A 25,592-nucleotide genomic window follows, 5' to 3' on the forward strand; every position below is an offset into this window, starting at 1 on the left:
TTCACGTGCTATACTTACATATTTTAGGTAAACCCTTGAGATCTCGGTAGTTAGCAGCAATGTGGGATGCTTCTTGCATTCTTTGTAAGTATCCCTCACACTTACTCTGTGTGTTTATGCATAGACTTGTACCATATGTGCTCAATTATCTTTCATGAATATGTGTAGAAGGAAGTAATTGGAAGTGCCTATAAACAAGATGAGTATGACTATACATATAGAGGTAGGTAACATCTACATTGCTTTTGCGATGTTAGAGTGAGAAAGACATCAAATTAAATCGGCCCATGTTATCAACTACGTAAGTATAATGGTTTGCTAATTAAGTTTGCAAGCATGTAACTTATAGTTTGGTAGCATGTAATTCATACCTATATTTATGTAAGGAATTTTGAGGATGAGGAAGGGAAGGAGGCAATGGGAATGATGACGAGTAGATAGGCCACCTGCAATATATAGGTTGTTTTTTGCAATGATTTTTTTAAGAGCTTGACTAGAATTTTTTGTTAGTGTCTTATTCCATTTTTTTAATAATATAGTGATGTTGTGTAGCACTAATTTATATCAATGTAAATGATATATTTATACAAATGTTAGTATCAATCTAATCATATTTGTGTATACCAGTATGTCTTGTAAAGATGCTTTCAAACATGTTTCTTTTAGAAACACTTTACGGACGACGATGGGAGGAAAAAAAGATAAAATAATTATAAGGCTAAGATGTCAGTATGGGCATCATTCCCTTGTAGTAGTAGTGACAGAACGTTTGAAAACAGTAATACAAAGCCTTACGGACGATGATGGGAGGAAAAAAAGATAAAATAATAATAAGGCTAAGATGTCAGTATGGGCATCATTCCCTTGTAGTAGTGACAGAATGTTTGGAAACAGTAATACAAAGCGTTAAAGAGCTATCTCAAAGTGCAAAGAACTTGAAGACTGATTTTTGGCCTATAATCGTGAAGAGATTCAAAAGCAAGAATCAAGTGTTGTAAAAAAATGAACTTGTGGATAACCCTAAAGTTCATTATTGTGGTCCACAAAATGTCTTGGCCAAGACAAGAGTTTATGCCACATATCGATATTGTGAAAAGAATGTTTTTCCTCATGGACCATATGATAAAAAGGAATACCCTAGTTGGATGGATATTAAATTATAAAGACATTTGATACGAGCAGCATTATATGCATGTGCTTGTAAACTGGTGAGAGTCAATCTCTAGAAAACATCAAAACACAGTAAAAGGATTATTGAGAAAAAAATGGAGACAAAATCCTAATGATCCTAGTCTTCATAGTTTTATGGCATTAGAGATCATACAAGGATCCAAAAGACATTTGTCAATTGAAAACTCCATAATCTGCAATGAATGAAAATAAAAAAAATTCATTTGTAAGCACAAAGGTGGTGGTGTCAAGGTGGACTATAGGGGTGGTGCCCAAGCAAGGGCGGTGGTGGGTGGTGGCCTAAGCACCAAGGTGGTGGTGGTGTCGAGGTAGACTACAAGGGATGCTCAGGCACCTGTGCAGACAAAAGAGAAGTCTTTTGCTACCTGCATGCCCACCATACCCAAGGCCGAAGGCATTGGCATCAAGGTAGACTGTGTAAGGGATGCTCAGGCACCTATGTAAGTAGAGGAGAAGGCTTTTGCAACCTATATGCCCACTGTGCCCAATGATTAGGGGCCATGGGGCACAAATGGGGTTGTGCGTCATGGGCCATACGTGTCCATGTGGCATCACTTCTTGACCGAAATGCAAAGTGGCTTCTTATGTGAGGATAAATCATCATCTCACTAGTAGGTGAGTCACTAGCTACCCTTGGTGTAGTCAATGTTATCTCCCAAAAGAGATGTTGCACTAAGCATGAATAACGATGTGATTTTGTTCCATTCTATCTTGTAAACCTTGTTCTGAGCTTCTCTAGCTTCTGTGGAGAGTGTCCATGATTGCCAAGATATCTAGTCCTCAAAAGTCATTAGGCTCTGGAAGAGACTCATAGTTTGAGTTGTCATCTTCACTAGCCAAACCATGGCACACATGATGGGCTCATTCTTTGATAAGAGCGAGAAGTTTGATGGGACCAAGTACCGCACTTGATGCATCAAAATGCAAATGGGATTAGTGGATAAAGATATGTGGGGAATAGATAATGGCATTGAGAAGAAACCCAACCATGATCAAGAAGCAATGGGGACTAATCCAGATACCAAAACACTATCATTTATGTGGTCTAGGTGATAAAGAAAGCTCTATGAAAAGCTCACACGAGGCAAACCATAAGTCTCTAGAGTCTCTTTCCTAGCTCTCTAAGATTCATGGGCTCTATTTCTATTGTCTTTCTTATACACTGAAGCTTTCTAGGGACTAATCTAGACACCAAAACACTATCATTTATGTGGTCTAGGTGATAAAGAAAGCTCTATGAAAAGCTCACACGAGGCAAACCATAAGTCTCTAGAGTCTCTTTCCTAACTCTCCAAGATTCATGGGCTCTATTTCTATTGTCTTTCTCATACACTGAAGCTTTCTAGGTTCTTCTCACCTATCAAGTAGAGGTGCCATGAATGCTTAGGTTGACCTACCTGACCATGGTACCACAAAGTAACCATAACCATAGTTATGTGAATCTTAGCCCTTAGCCCTTTGGAAAGGTGAGTAGGCAATGACAAAAAAAGTAATTGGTTCTTGATAGAGAACCCTTTAACAACCCCACTAGTCATTGATAGATCTCATAGAGAAAAGATGAAATATATGTGCGAAGCACCTTCTTCACTTTTGTTTTTCTACTGTTAGTGATATTCAACAATGGGCAACAATGATTCTATGGTGAAGTTGTGTGCCACACAACTGGCAAGCATCTGCAAACAATGCATGAAGACTAATCTGAATATTAATAAATTTTTTTTGAAAGGCCAAAAAATCTTTTTGTGTTGCTCGTTGTGCAAATAGTAAGGATTCAAGACAATTCAACTTTCAGAGGGAAGGGAACTACATTGGGCTATTATTATTGAGGGTAAAAAAGTATTGGCACATCATATGTGTTATTTCCATTGTTGCTCTCTCCAATATGCTCGAGTCAAAAAAATCGTTGTTGCTCAATTATGAAAAGGACTCTTGGATTTGAAAGATAACGGAGAGATCTTACTTTTTATAAGCAATTTCAAGTTTGGTACTCTTCTTTTTAACTATTTTTTTTGTTGGAGTGACTACTTTTTGGGGTACTTCATCGACCTTAGAGATGGACAATATTCCTCCCTTTTAATAGAGTGAGCCATTTTATTCATCATACTGACCATATATTAAAATATGCTCTAATGTTAATTAATTAATTGAAACCACAAAACGTTGTGGGGGTGCATACATATTAACATTGTTATGAGGCAGCCCACATTTTCAATTAAAGTTATAAAAATAAGAATTCACAATTATAGTTCGCACTAAGCGTGCCTTTTTCTGATCACATGGTACCACTTCACTTCAGTTACACTTTAAATTTCCCGCGTACTTTCGGACGAAAAGATTTATAACGTGGGCGCGAGCAGTTTCCGGATTGCTCTCCTGGCTGTGGGCTTTCGCAAACTAATTAAAGGAAGAGAATCTCGCTGATCTTCGCAACAATTTCTATCAGATTGTGAGTGTGATTACCCCCAGATTAGGGTTCTCATTAGTGTAAACCTAAGGCTCTGCGTGCGTGCAGATTAAGCTTTGATTATCCAGCAATCAACGCCATGGCAGCATATAATCCTGCTGGAAGAACCATAGTTATTGCCTTGGATGCGAGCGATCACAGCTTCCATGCCCTGGAATGGGCTCTCAACACTCTGATTGCTTGCGAGCCACCCTATCATGACAAGGTCATCCTTGTGCATGCCAAGCTGCCTGCTACCAGCAAGCTTGCTTCAGGAGGTCCGGGTAAATAGAAAAACTGGAATTTTCCCCAACCAATTTTCTGCATACAAGAGTAGCTATGTGATTGTCAATGGTGTGATGTTACTGATGGTGTGATGGGCAGCAGATGAAGATGATGTTGATGGATTCTTGATTGTTTATTTGTGTTTGTAATTGCAGGCTACTTGCTGAGTGCGGAGCTGGTTGTGAGCATTGAGAAAGCCCAAGACCGGGAAATCGAAGCATTCATGAGCTGTGCTCTTGAGCTTTGCCAACAAAAGAAGGTCTCTCTTTCTCTCCCTCTCTCTACATACATAGGTACATCCCAGTGCATGTGCAAGCATGTGTACAGAGAATGTGTGCATGGCTTGAAGAAGGAAAAAGCACAGAGTATGTGTATATATGTAACTACATATACATGTACATTTATATGCATATGAACTAACTGTGCATGTCATGTGCATGCATGAGCATGGTGAAGGTCAAGCATAGAGGCAAGAGCAACTCTCTCTAGACAGGTGAAATACCTCTCTCTCTCTCTCTCTCTCCCCACACACACGCTTGTGTACGTCCATGCATGTGTCGCATGTGTCGATAAAGATCAAGGGTCCATTGGCTTGAAATGGGAAAGCAAACTGAACTTGTGTGTTTGGTGCGTGCATGCCTATGCATATGTCATACACATGCAGCCTACATGCATATGCGTGTTTGCTCACTTGTGCCTCCATGCCTATGCGTATGTCATACACATGCAGCCTATATGCATATGCATATTTACATGTACTATGGTGAAGGGCAAGAGGGAGTCAAAAGTCCACCTGCACCTAATGACAGGGGTTTCAAATCCTGTCTTGACACAGTAAGTGCATGTGTACATGCTTACAGAGGTGTGTCCCACTCCCATCTAATCTCAGGGCAGAGGTCGTATAATATACATGCATACACACAGGCCAGCGTCCACCTGCATTCTGAAGACATGGAAAGCTTTTCTAGAGGGTGAGCAGTTACTCTCTTGATAAGGAAGCACACTAAGTACCTACATACACACTATATGCACGCATATACATACCATGCAAATATACCCATATACACATAGTATGTGTACACAACATATAATTATGTACATGTAGATGCATAGGTCACTCATAGTGGCAGGATTGTATTTTGCTCCTGTAGTTGTGCAAGTTGACATCGATTGCTGCTGGTTGTGTGCAGATAACTGCTGAGACAAGGGCTGTATGGGGGGATCCTAGAGATGTTATTTGTGCGCTAGTCGAAAAGTTGAAGGTGGATTTTTTGGTGGTAGGAAGCCATGGCTATGGAGTAATAAAGAGGTAATGGCTTATAATCTTTTCTTCTTAAACATGAACTTGGTTGTTGATGGTGGTCAGATAGAGTGAAGGTGGTGGGGGGAGGGTAAATGACATACATAGATTGTGTTTAATTGATTGTTTTGCTTTGCAATGTTATGTGCAGGGTGGTGCTTGGAAGTGTGAGTGACTATTGTGCCCATCATGCAAAATGCCCAGTGATCATCGTGAAGAAGCCTCACAAGAAGTCTAATCATCAAACCTAAACACTTGACCATCCTTCAGACCTTGTACTACTATTACAACACTTCCTAGTTTACTGATATGCTCAATCTTTTTATATTTAATTGCCTTGCAAAGTATGCATATAAACTTTATCATCACATAATTAGGCCATCTTCTCTTTACAAAGGTAAGTAAAGCATGCCTATAAACTTTATAATCACATAATTAGGCCAGCGTCTCTTCTCAATTCTCTCCCATCATTATAATGCCATTCTTTAAACCACCATTTGCCATCGATAATGCTAGCATAATGCTGCTAGTGTTGCTTAATCTTGATTAAAAAATGTTAATGCTTGTTGAACTCCACACAATAGAACAATGAAAACTGTATAATTATGTCCCAAAATAAGGCCCAATAAGCTTGGAAAAGCCCACCCATATGCACATCCTACACACACGCAGATGCACATTGTCACCATCTAGAGGTTTCAAAAGCATAACTTCACATACAACTTTATTGCTCCCTAGCCTTCTTGCATCATGTGAACCATGGAATTTTTAATATACTTTTAATGATTCCGCAAGTGATTAAGTACACACTGTTTTCAGCTTAAGTGATCCCACCAATGTGCTTGGGGACATTATTTTAAATCTATTTTCTTATTTCTTTATATTTTGAAATTATCTTTCTATTTCTCAATTAAGCATTTATAACATGCACTATCTTAAATACACACACACGCTTTCTCTTTTTTCTCTTTTTTCTAATTCTCAAAATTTTATGAAATTATTTAGTATAAAAAATACAATTTTAAATTAGAGAAGAGAAGACTGGGACTTTGGCGCAAATATTGTATTACGATAATCTAAAGTAATGCATAAAGAGAACACAAATGTTTTTTTTTTCACAACAGAGCTATTTAAATGCCCACAATCCACCATATACGCTTTCCTTCTATCCAATTCAACTGTAATCCCTTAATCCACTATAGACGCTTTCCTTCTATCCAATTCAACTGTACTCCCTTGTGGGTAATATCATAGCTATGCCCAAGAGCCTTTCTGCACTCTAAGATGATACAAACGAAAAGAGAAACATGAAGAATGAGAAGCAGGAACCGATGCTTCCGTAGATAAAACCACCTCCTCAATATATATTGAAGAGATCTAGTATGAATACGATAGGCTAAAATCTAGCAACATAAAATCTAGCCATATAAAGTTCCCCTTGGCAATTTGTTAACTGCAACATGTATTATACGGTATTGGAGCATTTGGTTCCCTCAACTCTCATTTCCTTTGGCTTGCTATACTTTGATTATGAACAGAAGGTCCAGTGATCCAACCAATTATTAATGGCTTGGAGACTCTGGAAAGAGATGAAGAAGGGTTGGATCTCCATGCCTTGGCCATTGAGAGTGCAAGAAGAAGCCCTTCCTTGCAATGGCTAGCTCTTCAGCATGAGTAGAGTTAGAAGATATTCCCATAGCATGCGTTGAGCAAGAACCCATTTCCATGGCATGAGGTGAGTCACAACCCATGTCCATAGCAGAAGATAAGCTTGAGCCCTTATCCATAACTTTGCCCTCCTCTGATCCAACCTCTACAGCTTTGGCCTCATTTGAAGATAAGATGGAGGCAGAAGCAATAATTGCTGTGGTGGCGGTTGTGGAGCTGCCTTGGCTTGTGGTGGGGGTTACAGGAAGACATATCTTCTCAAAATCAGAGGCGAGTGGCGTCACGGGGCTGGGCACCAGAGGGGGCAGGTCGCTGCAGCTGGTAGAGAGCCTTACAAGAACCTTGGTGGATTTCCGTCTGTCTAGAAGCTTTGTGGTGGTGGACGCCGTCCGGGTTCTCCCCAAGTCTGCAAGCTTTGGAGTTATGATGGTTGCTGCCATAGGAGAGACGGGGTTGCCTTTCTTCACAATGCCCTGATTATCTCCACCATTTTGATTGATAGCCCGCGCAGACATGGTAACAGGCATCATATCCCTGTTACCGCTGGCTGCGCCGGTGAGCTGGTGTACGACCTCACGGAAATTGGAGCTATGGGTGTGGATGATGGTGTCTTTTTCAGTATGAGAGATAGAAATGGAAGTTGCCACTGAGCTCTTGCTGCCCCTTCTGGGGATGGGGCTGGCTGCGGCAGGGGCACCAGACTTCTTCATGGGGGAAGGCTTGAGGGAAGTGAATCTCTTATGTTTCGAATCGCGATCGCTGCTACTGTCAGAAGAAGAGATGCCCCTAGGGCTGGGGCAAGGGAAAGGGCATGTGAGCTGCTGTGGAGGGGGCGGGTTCATGGTGGGGGAGGGATTAGGGTTTAGCAGGGGAGGGTGGGCAGAGAAGCCCAAAAACTGCAATACGGCGTAGGTTGGGGCAGGGCAATTGGGATGGTTTATAATAGGGACATATACACGAGACTCTGCAGAAGCAGAAGGCTCCATGGGGCAGCAGGCAATGTTTTCCTGCACCAAAACATCAGAAGGAGAGGAACCCGAAGGCACACACAAGAGAGCTAATGAAGGAGCCCATTATATCAGACTTCACCCCGCCGCGTGTCTCGTTGACCCGTCCTTCGTTTACTAGTCCCCATCCACATCAGCACGACTCTTGCTGCGTTGACTAGGCCGTGACATTTTGTCCAAATGACATTTTGTCAAAATGACATTTTGACAAAATGGTAAAGCCTTGTTACGTATGCCTTAAATTCTCTTTTAAAAAAATGGTAAGGCGTTTTGGTTACATTCTCTAATTTTAATAATTGAGAAAAGCTAACATGTGATGGTAACATTTTATTGTCTACAAATTCCTCCCTTTCCTTCCTTTTTTTGCATGCCATGGGCGATATTTCTCTCCCTTTTTTAGCCTAATCAAACACGAGAGAAACTAGCGCAACAACAAGGAAAGGCAATCTAGAGGCATTCCTTGTCGTGAAAAGGGGTGACCATTACAATAGTTTGTTAACCCCTTTCCAAGGCAAAGGCCAACCTAATTCAAACATGAGAAAAACTAGCAGAACAAGGAAAGGCAATCTAGAGGCATTTCTTGTCGTGAAAAGGGGTGACCATTACAATAGTTTGTTAACCCCTTTCCAAGGCAAAGGCCAACCTAATTCAAACATGAGAAAAACTAGCAGAACAAGGAAAGGTTTGTGAACCCCTTTCCAAGGCAAACGCTAACCTAATGCATTTCCATTTCATCAAGGATATGGGGAGGGGTGGGATTCCATGTGCTATACAATTTGGAGAGTTTGAAAGCTCAAGGTTGGTGTTGACATGTAATAACTGAATGATGACACATAGGAATTTCACTTTCTCAAGAATGAAATGAATCATGGTGATTTCTCCTCCACTACCCTTGGCTTAATAAGGTTAAACCTTTCTAAGTTAAATTCACACACACACACACACACACACACACACACACACACACACACCCCACTCCATGCGATGATGACACATAGGAATTTCACTTTCTCAAGAATGAAATGAATCATGGTGATTTCTCCTCCACTACCCTTGGCTTAATAAGGTTAAACCTTTCTAAGTTAAATTCACACACACACACACACACACACACACACACACACACACACACACACACACACCCCACTCCATGCGATGAAGAAACCACAAGCACTTGCATCAACCAACACACAAAACAATGAACACCACTTGCTATCATGAAATGGAACAACTTCTAAGGCTACCACATTCAAATTAACATCAAACAAAGGAATGGCATGAGTGTAATGTGTTGTTTTTCAAGGAGGCAACAAATTCTACTACTTTTTGTAGAACATTGGTCCACCCATGAGTGTAACGTGTTTTTTCTCAACAAGGCAACAAATTCTACTACTTGACTTCAATCTCACACACCACAGTTATTGTTACACAAAACGTCTCCTTCAAATGACATGCATAACTAGTTTCCAAGGCATTTTCCTTATATTAGTGAAATGTTGGTTTTTGTGTACATGTCAGTGGTCTTAGTCTTGACTCATCTCCACAACAAATAAAGTAGTCCCAAACAATGATGTCAGAACAAGTTTAAGGTGCACTTTGTGAGGAAAAAATAATCGCATCACACTTTAAGTTTGTAACACTTTGTCTCTTTCTCAAAGAATTATTCTATAAGAAAGTTTTCTCAAAGTTATCCTTTCACAATCATGAAGTATGAATCACACACTCGCAAAGTCCAAATATCTAGAGTGTTTAGTAAAGGCTTGAGTGGGCCTATTTTTATCTTATACATTCTATAAGCCTTATGTTACCCTCCTATACTTTTGACTAGCATTGGATATTGTACCTTGAGGTTACCTTTTCAACCCATAAGTTCCTTAACATGAAAATTCTATGCAAGTAAAAGAATATGTTAGATATAAAACCCTATCTCGCAAAACATTTAGCTAGGTTGTGTGTTGGACTTTTAGGTTGTGTGCATTGAATGTGCAACACTTGGTCTACATAATAGTATGGTTGGAGTGGGTTGGCCTTAATAAAATTGTTTACCTTAAACTATAAGCCAACTAGTTTACACCTTATTTGAGCATGTTAACTTTGATTGTAGGGTGCCCATCTTTCATATAATGTGCTACTATGTTTACTCTTTTCATTTCCTACATCTCTTGAAAGGTTTGAAACCTACACCAACAACACACAAGATTCTTGAACAAGAAAAATGATGCCAATATATGTTAAACTTTTAAAAAAGTTGTTAAATTATTTACATTGCTATCCAAGATCAAGCACAAGAAACATGAACAAAGTAAACATGGCTTATAAACTTATGTAGAGACAAAGAGATCCCAATGCCAAATAAAATATCTGTAAGAACACAACTGAGCATTTGACCTCGAGAAAGGCCATCAAAAAATCACATAAAGCTACAAACATGAAAAGTAAAAAAAAAAACGATTTTGATAAAATCTTTATGTAAGTAAAAGGTTTGTTTGTGGGCAAGCATGTGAAAGCCCAATGACCCTAGAGTATAGTTTTTTTAGAGTGCATGTCTTTAAAGCTATATTATACAACTTTAATCCCTTTAATGTCCCTATATTTAATGAAAAAAGAGTAGTTTGTACATCATAATCTAAGTCTTTCTAATGAAAAAAGAGTAGTTTATACACCATAGTCTAAGTCTTTCTCTTAGAAAAAGCCAAATCTAATACCTAATACACCATAATGCAAAAAACTCATTATTGAGAGCATAATCCAAGTTTTTCTCTTAGAAAAATCAAAATCCAAGACCTACAACACGATAATGCAAAAACTTACATAAGGGAGGGATTAAAAAAACAATTTGAGCCGCATATGTTGAAATACTTAGGTGATCTTACACACATGTGTTGGATGTGTGTAATGATCTAAGTGATATTAGGGACATTAGTGTATGTCAGGGGAGATCACATTTAAGGTTTAGCCTAAGGTCTAAGCCAAGGGCTATAGTGGTGACACTTGAGAGAGCTAGGTGGTAGTTTACCCATGTGACATTCCCTATAATCTAGTTTACCAATGTGGCATTCCCTATAATCTAGTTTACCAATGTGGCATTCCCTATAATCCACAAATCCACTAATTTATTGTTGGAGGTGAATGACTCTGTTTGTGAGAGCTACAAATACTTGTATTTTACATTTATTATAATAATGAGAAATTAGTGAGAATCTTTGTAGAATACTAAGCTCATCTCTAAGATTATTTCATGTCTTTTTTCTTAAGCTTGATTAGAGTAATCACTACATCAATTAAGTTATCTCTTTGTGATAAGCATCTTGTTCATTGAGTGCACTTCATTTTTGTGTTTTGATTCATGATCTTAAGAGCTTAGTGTGTAAGCATAGTGCTGAGCTTTAGGGGTAGTGTTGAGATGTTAAGCTCAACATGAGCTGATACTCATGACATGCTTGGGTGATCGTTCCACATTTACACCACTAGTATGTTTGCTAGATCTTCACCTCTGTTTCTATAGTTGGACTACACCTACCTAGTCTAACTGAGTTATGGCATACATATCTTGCCAACTCACCTCTCTACCATGTTCACATTATGAACAAATTGTATACTACTATGATAGTAATAACTTGAAGTATCCATTGTTGTCTCTAATCATACTTGACTTGGATATGATTGAATTGGAAGAAAGTTAGGTTTCCTCTTTCTAATTTATATGGATTTTTAGTGTTTACACTATTCAATAATTCTATGTAGGCTATATTTTTATAGAGAGGACTTTGCTAAATTTATGAAAATATAGATTTGGAATTATAGATCTACATCTTTGACTAGGCTTATGGCATATGCTAACATGTATGCATTTATTGATTTGCATTGGGACTCAAATGATTTTTAGGATTTCCAAGTCAAAAAAATATTATTCCAAACACATAGACATCCATTATTACTATTTAGAAATGCATTTTTCATATCCATTTGATGCATTTCCCAACCATTTGTTGCAGCCATAGCAATGATTGCTCTCACTATTCCCATCTTTGTAACTGGACTAAATGTTTCATCATAGTACAAGCCTTGGGTTTGTGCATAACCCTTAGCTACCAACTGCGCTTGATGGCGCTTAATGGAACCATCTGATTTACATTTCACCTTATAAACCCATTTGCAACCAATGACATTTTTGCCTTGTGGTAAGGCAACCAAATCCCAAGTTTCGTTATGGACCAGTGCGTCCATCTCAACATCCATTGTCTTCTCCCATACATGCTTCCCAATAGCTTATGTATAGCATTGAGGTTCCACATGCTTCACCAAAGATGTCATATATGCGTAATGCATAGCAAAGTCACGATATGTCAACCAACTGGATACATCTCCTGTCTCCACATAGCCTTTCACATCCATTGACTTCATATGTTCAAACCATTCGCCATGACAAGTCATATGGTTTGATGCTCTAGAGTCCATATACCAAGTGTCATTACTGTCACCATTTGTCATCATAGATCCCACAACATGATTTGCGCTGCCATCATGACTGCTTGATGTAAAATTTCCACCATTTGCATAATTTCCACCATGTTGTGCATAATGTCCACCATGTTGTGCTTAATGTCCACCATGCTGTGCTCTACCCCCTCTCAAATTATTTTGTTTGCGGTAACAATCACGTGCCATATGACCAATCTTTCCACAGTAATGGCATTCCACATTTTGCATAGATGCTTGTTGGCCTTGCCAACGTCCTCTTCCACGAGGATTTCCTCTGCCTCTCTGAGGTGTATATCCACGACCACCTCTAGCACCATATGTAGGCTGAAAATTCTATTGTGGTGACCTATCCTGCCATCCACGACCATTACCACGACCTCGTGATGCAAATCTCCCCCTGCCTCTAAATCCCCTTTGTGAATAGAAAGCCTGATTCCTGCCATTATCATCACGGCTAGTAGATGCATCATGAAAAGAGTCACTGAGTTTGATTTCCTCAACAAGCAAGAGTGAAACCAACTCATCAAAATCTGGTAAACCAACTCATCAAAATCTGGTAAACCTGTACTCCGAATAGAGATAGATGTATCAAAAGACTTGTACTCCTTGCCAAGATCACGCAAGGCAATGTCTACCAAATCATGAAAAGAGTCACTGAGTTTGATTTCCTCAACAAGCAAGAGTGAAACCAACTCATCAAAATCTGGTAAACCTGTACTCCGAATAGAGATAGATGTATCAAAAGACTTGTACTCCTTGCCAAGATCACGCAAGGCAATGTCTACCAAATCATCATCAGGCATGGGGGCATTGATAGTTGCCAATGCATCTGCATACTTCTTTATCTCTTGTACATAATCATGAATACTCCTTCCTTTCCGCTTCACATTATTATGAATCTGTTGTCTCAACTGAGACTTACGAGCACTAGTATCTATATCAAACAGCTTTACCAACGTATCCCATGCATGTTTGGGATTCTTAGCATCATGTATATGTATGAGTACTTATAGCATCCGAGATACATATAGACAAGTAATGCAAAACTTTGTATGCTCTCTCTGACCATTGTTTATGAGCTACAACTTGTTGTTGTTTTGTGTAGCTTGTCGAGGTAGATCCGCCCGGCTCTGGCTCCGCACCTGTAACAAGGTTCCAAAATCCTTTTCCTTTCAGAAAGCTTTTAATCCTATACTTCCATGCTTGGAAGTTCTTTCTATCCAACTTCTCACCCACAATCTGTACTGGGTTGTCTGACATATTTGCTCAATATGCAAATGCACCTTCCGCACACGTCTAATTCTATAAATGAGCCTTCCTCAGCTCAACCACACTCTAATAACTGTTCCAGATACTCCAAAGTACTCAATGAACTTCACTGTTGATGTAGAAAATCACACTGATTGCATTTAAGTTGAACTCGCATATGCAGTCCAAAGTGCCCTATTTTGGCGCGCTTTCCAAGGCTTCAAATTGCAATGTAGTGGTTCAGTCAAGTGTGGATAACTTGCATTTACACCTAAACAAGCTCAATGTTGCATATTAACACCAACCAAGGTGCGTACATACCAAAAATATCAAATCCCCTTCTCTATTTTGAGAAAATACCAGTAAAACCAGTAGGAAAGGTGCTCTAATTTCTTCAATTCTTGTCCAAATTGGGGAACCAGGCATTCATTAGCTTAACAATAATGTCTACTAACTCCATGTAAAAGGAATCAAACCAATTGTAAAAGTTGAGAGAGTAATTAGCCAATTAATGACCCTCTGTTTCACTAATCACTGTATACAACCTATTTAATCAGCTCATAATTAGCTCCAAAATGTATAATTTCTCCAACCAGCCACATAGCAACCTTCTCATTTGTGTGTATCACAAAGTTGCTAAGCAAATTTTGAAGTTAATCAATCACAATACTTGTAGTTGACCTCCACTTTTGAAGATGAGCAAAAGCTGCCCTGTTTCTAGCCTTCAGGCTGTGCCGCCTGCTGTAGAGGAGAATTGGCTAGTTTGTTGTGGCTATTGAAGGAATATGTAGGTTCCCAACACTCCTAGGCATGCACACAATCCACCAATGTGTTGATTTTTGCAAAAGACCGGCTTTAATTGCAAAGGGTCTTCTAGACCATTCTGCAGTGCAAGATTAGGTGATGGTGCATAGTGCTTAGTCTAGGGAAGATTAAGAGATGAGCTTAAGTGGGAGAGTAAGAAAGAGGGAAATATTTTGTGAATTTGAAACATTTTCATGTTTTGGTAAGCACGACGAGGGAAAGTGAATGTTCTTTTCATGTACTACTACGTACTCTAATTTAATATCCCTTGTCAAGTATCACTTCTCATATATAAAAACATATTTTTTATTTGGTATTCCTTCTCTATTTTATATTGTTTTGGTATATTTATAAGATTTGTTTCACATTTTTGGCCAATTTATATTGGCCAAAAATGTTTGTTTCACATTTTTGGCCAATTTATATTGGCTTTTTAGAGATATTTACTTATTAAGTTTTCTATTTTTTACCATAATGGCTGCCTTACATTCATTGGTTGAGGGCCTACTTAGCAAAATGTTTATTGGCCCTCAAAGAGACCCCTAAAGTCCCCTAATGTACTAGTTACCTAGTGCTATTGGTATAGCTTGAGACCATGCTTGATGAGTGTATGTTGTTGAAGTATAACAAGTAGTGCCATGCTTGACGAAGTGAAACAAGTGGACTACGCTAGACAACTGCACGGTCTAAGTGTAACAAGTGGTTCATGCAAATGACATGCCATGTTAAATGATGTATATCGTGATATGCTCATCGAAGTGCAACAAGTGGTAAGACACACCATGCTAGATGATGTGTATGATGATACTCTCATTGAAGTGTAACAAGTGGTGATCGTATGTTGTGTTTATGCCTATCAACATTTCATATTAGGATTAATTATTATGATAGCAATTAATTGGAACAACTAATGTGTTTATGTTTGTAAGATAGGTAATGAGCAGTGCGTGTGTCGCACATGGAGGATCTTGTCTATGTCATCTTGGACTATCATTATTTCATATGAGTTATTTTGTTGGCCATGTGCCAAATGATTGTACATATTATTTATGCACGCTTATGCGTGGCATTGCTATATTACTAGCTGGTGTGTTAGCGGAGTTTTGGTTATTTTACACTTGGTGTGAACAAGCTCTAATGCTTATGCTTGAGTTGTTTTTGTAAAAGTGGAAAAGCAAGCCCTATTTTGTACTTACAACTATTATTAGCTCCTTGGGCTATATATTGAATATAATTCTCAAAATACTCATGTCGTGAAAGGGGAGCTGCTGCATGAGGGGGAGATTGCACCTAATAGTGTGTTAATGGTGAGTTTTACTCTATTTTTCATGTTATATGCTATGCTTAAATCTTATGAATTTGATTCAAGTCTATGCTTTGCTCCTTGATGTGTATGTGAGTTTGATTAATTATTCAATGAAGTACATGAAGTCCAGTGTCAGTGGTATCAAAGTTATGGGTACTTGCACTTGAAGAATAGGGAAAAGCTCACAAAAATCCAGAGGACTCTTGGACAAAGGTTGGATGGTTTATGGGGATTTTCTAAGCCATTGGATCAAGAATAGGATCAAAGGCTAGAAATTCATCACCTTTACTTCCAAAACCACTTTTGTGAAGCAAAAAACCACCCTACTTGATAAAAAATGATGTTTCTCAACGTTTTGTTAATCCATCAGTGAGGATCATAATTGACATACAAAGGAGGATTAGGCTCCACTTTCACATTGATAAACCACTGGCTATGATAGAATTCTATATGGATGGTGGAAGTTTGCCCATAAATTAATTTAAAGGAGAAAGCAATTTTCTTTTATAGGCCATTAGTTTGTGAACTTAAGATTAATTAAGGACAAAATCAAGGTTAGAAGGAGAGAATTAAAGCTTGAAATTTTATTCCTCTTCTCTTATCTATCCATCCACTAGTAGCCAGGCGAATCGCAAATTGTTGGTGATTTCTCTTCCTCACACAGTCTAGCGCTGCACGGGTTTACAGCCGTGAGGATACGTTTTTTTAAGAAGCTCAAGCTTTAAAACTTAACACACAATACTTGCTTGGCTTAGTCAACTTGATGATTACCTTTTGGGGGAGAGATCTATGAGAAGGATAAAATCAAGTGTGCTACCAATCATTTTGTGGATAATGCAGCTTTATGGTGGAATGTGACTAGAACTGGCAAGCACAAACCCAAATCTTGATTTCAAAATCTCATCAAGAAAGATTTCTTACCTTTATAGTACAAAGCTAGGGCTACACAATGATGGTCCATCTTCAGACAGCTTGAGAAAGAGAATATATTCGCTTATGTGGATAGATTTTGGCACACCTTATTACAAATATAGGTAATTGAGAAAGTTCGCACCAAGGATCAAAGAGGAAAGTTTATAGCAAGTTTGAAAACCACAATTCGATCAGAAGTGAACATGTTTTGACCACACTCTCTTAGCTTGGCTATTTCCTTGGCCTTGAATTGTGAAAAGAAAAATGGCATTCCAAAGAAAGCAATGACAATCAAGATGTGCATGCCAATATGAGGAGGATAGCCATGGGGGATAACCATAATATGCAGGGCACATGCGTGTAATCAATTGGAAAGATATGGACACTATTCTACCCGTTACCCCACTCCCCTTTGAAGCTTTGGTCACCCATCATCCCCCCCAAAAAATTGTCTTAATGTGGCTCATTATGCACAAGGCCTTCTGGATAAACAACAGAGCAAAATGATCTATTGCTCATTATGCACAAGGCCTCATGGATAAACAACATAGTAAAAAGACCTGAAATTGAAGGCGAAATATGCCTCAGCTACTAGAAAGCAAAGGAAAAGTTTGTCCACCACTTTTTTATTTCTTGCCCTTGCAAGCTCTAACCTTTCTACATCAATGCACCTGTGCACAAACGTGACTTAAATTGGAAAAACATCCTATTTAGGGTGCTCCTTGTCTCTATGGAACACCATTAGGGCTAAATATATGTGGGCAATTTGGTTAAACAGATGTGAAAAGGTCTTTAATATTGTTCAAACCTTTATGATGCTTGGTCGTCTGAGAGACGGATTGCATGTGCAAATGAAATTGAATGTGGAGGCCTCTTCCAAACCCTACAAAGCCCTACTAACAATGATCACCACTAATGAGATGCTCCAAATCATTGAAGCTTGTCATGATGAGGAGTAGGATGAGACAGTTGAAGTGATGAAGAAGAGACGAACCTCAAAAGTTGTGGATGAAGAGATAGAGCTCACTAAGAAAGAGACAACAGTGGTTAATTACATCAAGGAACTGTTTATTGTTAAAGCAACCATAGAAAAGTTATGTTTCATCTTTGCTTTAGTATCGAGATAGAAGTTATGCTTCTTCGATAAAAATTTAAGCATTTTTTTGTACTCTCTTTATTTTAATATAAATTTGGATGCTTGCTTTTGTGAAAGAAAAAGATAGTTGGGCTCTTGTAACTAAAAACGTTTCTGGAAAGAAAACTCAAGCAAAAACCTTACAGTTAGAAGAATATATATTTGTAGCCAATGGAGACACAACCTAGCGGTAAAGTGTAGAATTCCCATGTAGGAGGTGCTGGGTTCAAAACATGTTGGCCGTTGTTGACAACGGCACGAAAGCACACACGCATACGAGCACAAAAAATCCCCAAAAAAAAAAGAATATATATTTGTGAATAGATATAATCTTTGCAAAGAAGCACTTCGGCAAGGCATAATTATGCTTGTGGAGCTGTAAATGAAATTGGGACACTTGGCATTAAAATACAGTGCAGGTTCCATGCAGGACGTCCACGTTGCAGTCGTGTAATCTAAGCACGTTGTAGTACTGTAAGACGCGTGGCTCGTTCGCGCGTCTTGTGCTCATTGTTAATTATAACTGCTTTTAGCTTCGCGCTTGATTGAAGCTGGTGAATTGAAAAAAACAGGCAGACAGGTTGTTGCGCGAGCTGTGTGGAGAGTTTTGTGAGGGAGAATCGAAGAGTTCCATTGCAGCGCCTTTGATCTCTGAGCTGCTGCGGGTGCGATTAGGGCAGAAGAATCATGTCGAGTGATGATATGACCTGGCAGAAGAAGGTGGACACCACCAAGATGAGTCCAGACGAGGTGCGGAAGCTCAACTTGGACAACGCTAAGAGGCCGCCCGGACAGCATCCTGGATCGACCCTTCACCAGCAAGGCGGCGTGGGGGTGAAGCGGGCGGGCGCCTACCCTTTCCTCCTGGCAGGCTGCGTTGTCCTGGTCGGTGTTGGCACGTGGGCTTACTACACTCGCACCAAGCCTGATGAGAAGAAGACCACTGATACTTCCCACCTTAGGTAAATACAATCCTGCTTAACTTAAGGTGGACGATAACATCAATCAGAAACCATAGTCGTCGTCCAGTGGGCAGCCCCTAGCTCAGTTTTGTAATGGAAATTCAGGCAGAACAGTGGTTGAAATTCAATTGACACCAACTGTGACCTTGGCGCTTTTGTGGTTTAATAATTAGTCAAATTCTGGGCAATCGTATGACTTAATTAACACTTCCTGCACAGCTGTTAATCGTCACGACAATGAAGGATTAAGCTGACCTCAAATTATCGTTCATGTATTCATGCATGCATGAGTAATAATATACAGCAATGAAGGATTAAGCTAACCTCAAATCATTGATGTTCATTCATGCATGCATTCAAAGGGTCGACTGGGTAGGAGCTTCAGGTCAAAACGATATTATTATTTCCTTGCCAGGTCCATCCATAGACTTGGGCTTCCTTGCAGCAAACAAGGAGCTAACATAAATTTGGATTTGGGGAAGGAGAGGAGAGTGGAAAGTCCTATAACTTGTAAGGAATGTCCATTGTCACTTATATAGCTATCAAGACCGATAATAGTATATGGAATGTGTATGAGCCCTTTCGACTGTGGGACTAGGGTATGTCCATTGTAACTTACATAGCTATCGTGACCAATAATGGTATATGGAATGTGTATAGGCCCTTTCGGTGAAAGCATGCTTAGGTGGTACAAAAAGGAGTGCTGGGTATACACTCATTTTTTAAGGTGTTTTTAAGGTGTTTTAAGGTGGAAGTAGTGTGAGAAAAGGAGAATTTAAATAAAAGAAAGTTGCACGTGGTTATAGTGATATTGTATATATGCTATGTATAAAAAAAGATATTAAGACTTTATTGCGGTTGCATCATCTGACAACACTTGATTCTCTCTCTGCACTCATGGCTACAGTCCTCTCTCTTCTCTTTGATCCCGCCATTGTCACCCATCTGAAGCTCTCCCTTCTTTCTGAGCTGTTATGCAATCCGTCTCTCTGTTTCTTTCTGCTCCTCTCTGATCCTGCTATTGTCAACCGTCTAAAACTCTCCCTTATCTCTGAGCTCCGTCTCTCTGTTTGTGGTATGGAAGGCTAGTTTAGCGATTTGGACAGTAATCCCAGTATGGAAAATTTATGTTGGCAACAACAACTATCCATCAACAAGTCTCAGGGTGGACATTAGCTCCCGTAACAGCACATTCTATTCCACCACAGGTCCTCCAAGGATTCAAATATTGATAGCAATAATCAAATCAGCAACACATCTTCTGTGTGGGAGTATTGGGCTTCACTGAAAAGAGAGCAGAGAAGGAGAGCAAGAGAAAAATACATATTGTAGGAAGACCCATCTACAAAGGAGGAAAACGAAAGAAGAAAAAAGATTTGTTCAGCGATAGCCAAGTGTTGGAACACAAAGACAGTAGGTCTAAGATTAGCTTATCAAAGGCAAATATTTCAGCAACTCCTCCTCCATCCAGCATTCCGTCGTCTACAGACATCAAATCATAATGTAGAAACCACTCTTCTCAGTAACATTTTTAATACCCTGAGCCAAATTAATTAAGGTGCCCCACTTGAGGAACGAGCTGTTTGTGAAACAAGCTTCTTTGACAATGCTCATGAACAATTATGATGGCACAAATCAGATGAATCATTCTAAAGTAGCAGAAGTGTTGGGTATACACAGGAGCAATGTTATTTCAACTCATTCTCGTCTGCAGACTAAAGATGATGACGAAGTACTACCATTTAGTACATGTGAAAGACAACTCCCTCGAAGTACCATCATAACCTGTGAAATTAGAGATCTCGTGTACGCCTTCTAGAGCTCTGAAACTTGAGTTTCACCCAACAAAAAGGATGTCTATCGGAAGAGAATAGGAAAAAAGTGGTGTCCGCCGACATCTGGTCAATCTTCTTGATGAGTCTTAAGTACAATCCATCCTTTTCAATTATCTAACTTGTTTTCTATATTAGGAGATAAGGGCTGAGGTGTATTAACTTGTGTATAACATATGACGTAGTTTGTAATATTTTGTAGTTTGCAATATTTTGTAGTCACACACTTAGTACTTTGTAGTGCACAGCATAGTACTACAGTACCTTGTAACTACACCTGTAAGTACTCCATGGTTCCTAATTTATGTTTACTACAGTACCTTTTAAGTACTCCACAATACCCTGAAAATTAGTCTAGGTACTGCAGAAGCACATTTCTACTTGGCTGAAGTACCCTACAGTTCAGTGTTCTGTCGTCCAAGGTACTTTGTAGTAAACTAAGTACAAAAACCTACTCTGTAAGGCAGTTCCTCAACTCCATAAGTACATTTCTTGTTGGCAAATGTACCCTTAGGTACATTGCCATTTAGTCCAGGTATGTTTTATTAAATTTGGTACCCAAAACTACCCTGTAAGATAGTCTAGGTACTTAAGAGGTAGATTTCTTGTTGACTGAAGTACCCATGGGTACACCCTTCTGGAGTCCAAGGTACTTTATAGTAACTAAGTACCAAAATCTTCCATGTAAGGTAGTTTAGGTACTCTATAAGTACATTTCTTAGTGGCTGAAGTACCCTTGGGTACATTGTTGTTTACTTTGTAGTAAGTTTGTTACCCAAAACTACCTTTTAAGGTAGTTTAGAGATATATTTTTGACTAAAGTACAACTAAGTACCAAAACCTACCCTTTAAGGTAGTTCCTCAACTCCATAAGTACATTTCCTCTTGGAAAGAGTCACCTTGGGTACATCATTATTTAGTCCAGGTACTTTTTAGTAAATTTGGTACCTAAAACTACACTATAAGATAGTCTAGGTACTCCATAGGTAGATTTCTTGTTGACTGAAGTACCCATGGGTACACCCTTCTGGAGTCCAAGGTACTTTGTAGTAAACTAAGTACCAAAATCTTCCCTGTAAGGTAGTTTAGGTACTCTATAAGTACATTTCAGGTTGGCTGAAGTACCGGGTACATTGTTATTTAGCCCAAGGTACATTTTCCCAGGGTACTCCTGTAAGGTAGTTTAGGTACTCCATAGGAGATTTCTTTATGACTTAAGTACAACTAAGTACTTTTTAGTAAATTTGGTACTCAAAACTACCGTGTAAGATAGTCTAGGAACTCCACAGGTAGATTTCTAGCCATGGGTACACCCTTCTAAAGTCCAAGGTACTTTGTAGTAAACTAAGTACCAAAATCTACCCTGTAAGGTAGTTTAGGTACTCTATAAGTACATTTCTTGTTGGTTGAAGTACCCTTGGGTACATTGTTAGTTAGCCCAGGGTACTTTGTAGTATGTTTGTTACCCAAAACTCCCCTATAAGGTAGTTTAGGCACTCCATAGGTAGATTTATTTTTAATTGAAGTACAACTAAGTACCAAAACCTACCCTTTAAGGTAGTTCCTCAACTCCATAAGTACATTTCTTATTGGCAAAAGTATCCTTGGATACATTATTATTTAGTCCAGGTACTTTTTAGTAATTTTGGTACCCAAAACTACCCTGTAAGATAGTCTAGGAACTTCATAGATAGATTTCTGGTTGACTGAAGTACCCATGGGTACACCCTTTTGGAGTCCAAGGTACTTTGTAGTAAACTAAGTACCAAAATCTGCCTGTAAGAGGTAGTTTAGGTACTCTATGTACATTTCTTATTGGATGAAGTACCCTTGGGTACATTATTATTTAGCCCAAGGTACTTTGTAGTAAGTTTATTACCCAGAACTACCCTGTAAGGAAGTTTAGGTACTCTATGTAGATTTATTTTTGACTGAAGTACAACTAAGTACCAAAACCTACCCTGTAAGGTAGTTCCTCAACTCCATTTAAGTACATTTCTTGTTGGCAAAAGTACCCTTGTGTACATTGTTATTTAGTCCAGGTACTTTTTAGTAAATATGGTACCTAAAACTACCCTGTAAGATAGTATATAGGAACTCCATAGATAGATTTCTGGTTGACTGAAGTACCCATGGGTACACCCTTCTGGAGTCCAAGGTACTTTGTAGTAAACTAAGTACCAAAATATTCCCTGTAGTAAGGTAGTTTAGGTACTATATAAGTACATTTCTTGTTGGCTTAAGTACACTTGGGTACATTGTTATTTATCCAAGGGTACTTTGTAGTAAGTTTGTTACCCAGAACTACCCTGTAAGGAAGTTTAGGTACTCTATATGTAGATTTATTTTTGAATGAAGTACAACTAAGTACCAAAACCTACCTTGTGAGGTAGTTCCTCAACTCCATAAGTACATTTCTTGTTGGAAAAAGTACCCTTGTATACATTGCTATTTAGTCCAGGTAATTTTTAGTAAATTTGGTACCCAAAACTACCTTGAAAGATAGTCTAGGTACCCCATAGGTAGATTTCTTGTTGACTGAAGTACCCATGGGTACACCCTTCTCGAGTCCAAGGTACTTTGTAGTAAACTAAGTACCAAAATCTATCCTCTGTAAGGTACTCTATAAGTACATTTCTTGTTGGCTGAACATTGTTATTTAGCCCAGGGTACTTTGTAGTAAGTTTACTACCCTGTAAGGTAGTTTAGGTACTCCGTAGTAGGTAAATTTATTTTTTTACTGAAGTACCTTTGGGTCACCCTTCTGTAGTCCAAGGTATTGTGTAGGAAACTAAGTACCAGAAGTACCCTGTAATGTTAATTAGGTACTGTGTTGGTTGAAGTACTCATTGCCATGTACATGTTCATGAAATCACAGGTGGAATTGTATAGAAGATTCCAGGAGACCCATCCAGCAACCACCATATCGCTTAGATGCTTCGAGGCATAAAGCCTTACTACGTCTGGAAATTGAAGGAGCGGTATACTTGTTGCTGTGTATATCATGTCGAGATGATGTTTTTTAAGGAGACACTTAATCATATGCGCCAGAACAGATTTGGGCATCATGGAATATTACATACTTGATGAAAGTGGTTTTGAGAAGAAAATAAAGGACTTGGTAGTGCAACAGATGAGAAGTAAAGACTTTGTTAACCTACTGTCTTCTCAGCTCACAAGCTTCACAAAACATAACTTCATGTTCAGGTGGCAATCAAGACAGTTTAAATAATGTTTTCTTGACTTTCCATAAGATGTTGTGATTTCAGTCATTGACTTTGCAGAGAATTACTCATTTAAAATTCAAAATGAGATACAATCCATGCATTGGTACTCGACTCAAGTCACAATACTTGTTCACATAACGTATGTGAGAAACTATAGTGGTTCAACTGAAAAAACCATCCATTTCTACATATTTGACGATAAGATGCATGACACTTTTTTTCCAACACTGTTTTCTGCTTCATGACAGCTGACTGAAACAAAAAGGCAACGTCATTAGGTGTGGTCTGATGGTGTAGCCTCTCAGTTTAAAGCACGAAGGACCTTGTAGTTTGTTGCTAGGTATTATCAGCTCACAGGTTTGCAAATGACGCATAACTTTTCCACATCGGGTCATGGAAAATGAGAGAATGATGGCGCAAGCACTGTTATAACGAGAACTCTCACGCATGAGGAGTTGAAACCAGATGCTTGGCCTATGAAGTGTGCATCTGATGTAGTCAATTATTTAAGGCACACATTTACTCTCAAAGAAAATGACCACCGATGCAGTACAGAGAGGGTTTTTTGGTTGGTGAGGCCGGAGGATGTGCCATGGGAGCATCAATGGGACTGTGAGCGTATTACAGGCTCACGTTCATTTCATTGTGTTGATGGGTATTCAAAGGAATATGGTTGTGCTCTTCGCGTCCGTCAACTCTCATGCTTCTTTCACCCATGTATGCATGGACAATGGAGAAGATGTACAAACAAAAAATATGTAGATGCATGGCTATATCTCAGCATTAAGCCATTACCATATTCAGGCACAATATGCAATGATGATGATGATAATGAAGATGTTAATGATCATGTCGTCAATCAGCCAATGAATTACTGTTTCAACATGCCAATGTATGAAGGTGACCCCCAACTTTTGTCTGATGCATTGTCCATTGGAGACAACTTTGCAGTCAAAAAAGCAGCAGAACATGGAGAGGATTTCTATCTACTAAAATGCACCAAAGTGGTGTACTAGACAATGAAGGCACAAAAGGATGCATGGCACAACAAAATTATAAAAGGTGCCTTTGTAGTTTAAGGATTTTACTATGCCCAATTTCAAGGTAAGATTGATACCTACAAACTTCTAGATGGTCAACCCCCTGTTAAGGCTTTGTAGTTTAAGGCTTTTACTATGCCCAATTTCAAGGTAAGATTGATACCTACACACTTCTAGATGGTCAACCCCCTGTTATGATCTACTCTCACCTTGTAAGAGCCATACAGTTTCCACTGGAGAGGCTATACCAGGATGCCAAAACTTGCTCAATCTATCCACTGAGGTCTACGAAAACATATACAACAGTATGCCATATGATGAGGCTAGTGATGATGATGCAGTATTAATGGTGTTATGGATTACTTGTTTTGTACACTGCTCTCGATAGATTGTGGTAAACTAATCCTTGTAGTGAAGTCATAAATGTTTTGTAAATACATAATGCTGTGTGTATGTAAGCGACTGACTGGTTAATTTTTGGTATTATACAATGTCTTGTGTTTTTTTCCATAAACCAGAGTACGATTGTATTGTTTAAAGTAACCAATCACATATAGTACCATGTAAAGTACTCATTATAATAGTGCCCTATAAAGTACTAAGTATAGCAGTGCCTTATTAGGTGCTAAGCATAACAGTGGATGTAAGGTAGTAAAGTACAATATAGTACAGTACCTTGTTAGGTAGTATAGTACAGTATAGTACAGTACCTTGTTAGGTAGTACAGTACCTTGTTAGGTAGTAAAGTAC

At 38.9% G+C, this 25,592-nt stretch overlaps 3 protein-coding genes across 4 annotated transcripts; 2 read left to right on the forward strand and 1 right to left on the reverse strand.

The window, feature by feature from the left end:
* Positions 1 to 3,544: 3,544 nt before the first annotated feature.
* On the forward strand, positions 3,545 to 5,546 carry LOC147615942 (uncharacterized). Of its 2 annotated transcripts, none has more exons than XM_086778017.1 (4): positions 3,545 to 3,912; positions 4,075 to 4,178; positions 5,110 to 5,228; positions 5,371 to 5,546. In XM_086778017.1, the coding sequence occupies exons 1-4, from the start codon at positions 3,735 to 3,737 to the stop codon at positions 5,468 to 5,470; spliced, it is 501 nt and encodes a 166-aa protein (XP_086634143.1). In that variant the 5' UTR covers positions 3,545 to 3,734; the 3' UTR covers positions 5,471 to 5,546. The 2 variants fall into 2 exon arrangements, with proteins under 2 accessions (XP_086634143.1, XP_086634142.1); XM_086778016.1 differs by having other exon boundaries at positions 3,549 to 3,918.
* Positions 5,547 to 6,275: 729 nt separating this feature from the next.
* On the reverse strand, positions 6,276 to 7,946 carry LOC147615943 (uncharacterized). Its single transcript, XM_086778019.1, has one exon. The coding sequence runs from the start codon at positions 7,871 to 7,873 to the stop codon at positions 6,782 to 6,784; it is 1,092 nt and encodes a 363-aa protein (XP_086634145.1). The 5' UTR covers positions 7,874 to 7,946; the 3' UTR covers positions 6,276 to 6,781.
* A 10,414-nt stretch (positions 7,947 to 18,360) lies between these two features.
* Positions 18,361 to 18,897, forward strand: LOC147615944 (uncharacterized). Its single transcript, XM_086778020.1, has one exon. The coding sequence runs from the start codon at positions 18,469 to 18,471 to the stop codon at positions 18,745 to 18,747; it is 279 nt and encodes a 92-aa protein (XP_086634146.1). The 5' UTR covers positions 18,361 to 18,468; the 3' UTR covers positions 18,748 to 18,897.
* Positions 18,898 to 25,592: the final 6,695 nt, after the last annotated feature.

This window comes from Cibotium barometz, chromosome 39, assembly GCF_041138505.1.
Source record: "Cibotium barometz isolate CiBa-2024 chromosome 39, ASM4113850v1, whole genome shotgun sequence".
In the NCBI taxonomy this organism is placed as follows: domain Eukaryota; kingdom Viridiplantae; phylum Streptophyta; class Polypodiopsida; order Cyatheales; family Cibotiaceae; genus Cibotium; species Cibotium barometz.

Coding starts and splice junctions, on each gene's coding strand:
- LOC147615942 (XM_086778016.1), top strand. CDS start 3,735: ATGGCAGCATATAATCCTGCTGGAAGAACCATAGTTATTGCCTTGGAT. Junction 3,919..4,074: donor GCTTGCTTCAGGAGGTCCGG/GTAAATAGAAAA, acceptor TTGTAATTGCAG/GCTACTTGCTGAGTGCGGAG. Junction 4,179..5,109: donor AGCTTTGCCAACAAAAGAAG/GTCTCTCTTTCT, acceptor GGTTGTGTGCAG/ATAACTGCTGAGACAAGGGC.
- LOC147615943 (XM_086778019.1), bottom strand. CDS start 7,873: ATGGAGCCTTCTGCTTCTGCAGAGTCTCGTGTATATGTCCCTATTATA.
- LOC147615944 (XM_086778020.1), top strand. CDS start 18,469: ATGTCGAGTGATGATATGACCTGGCAGAAGAAGGTGGACACCACCAAG.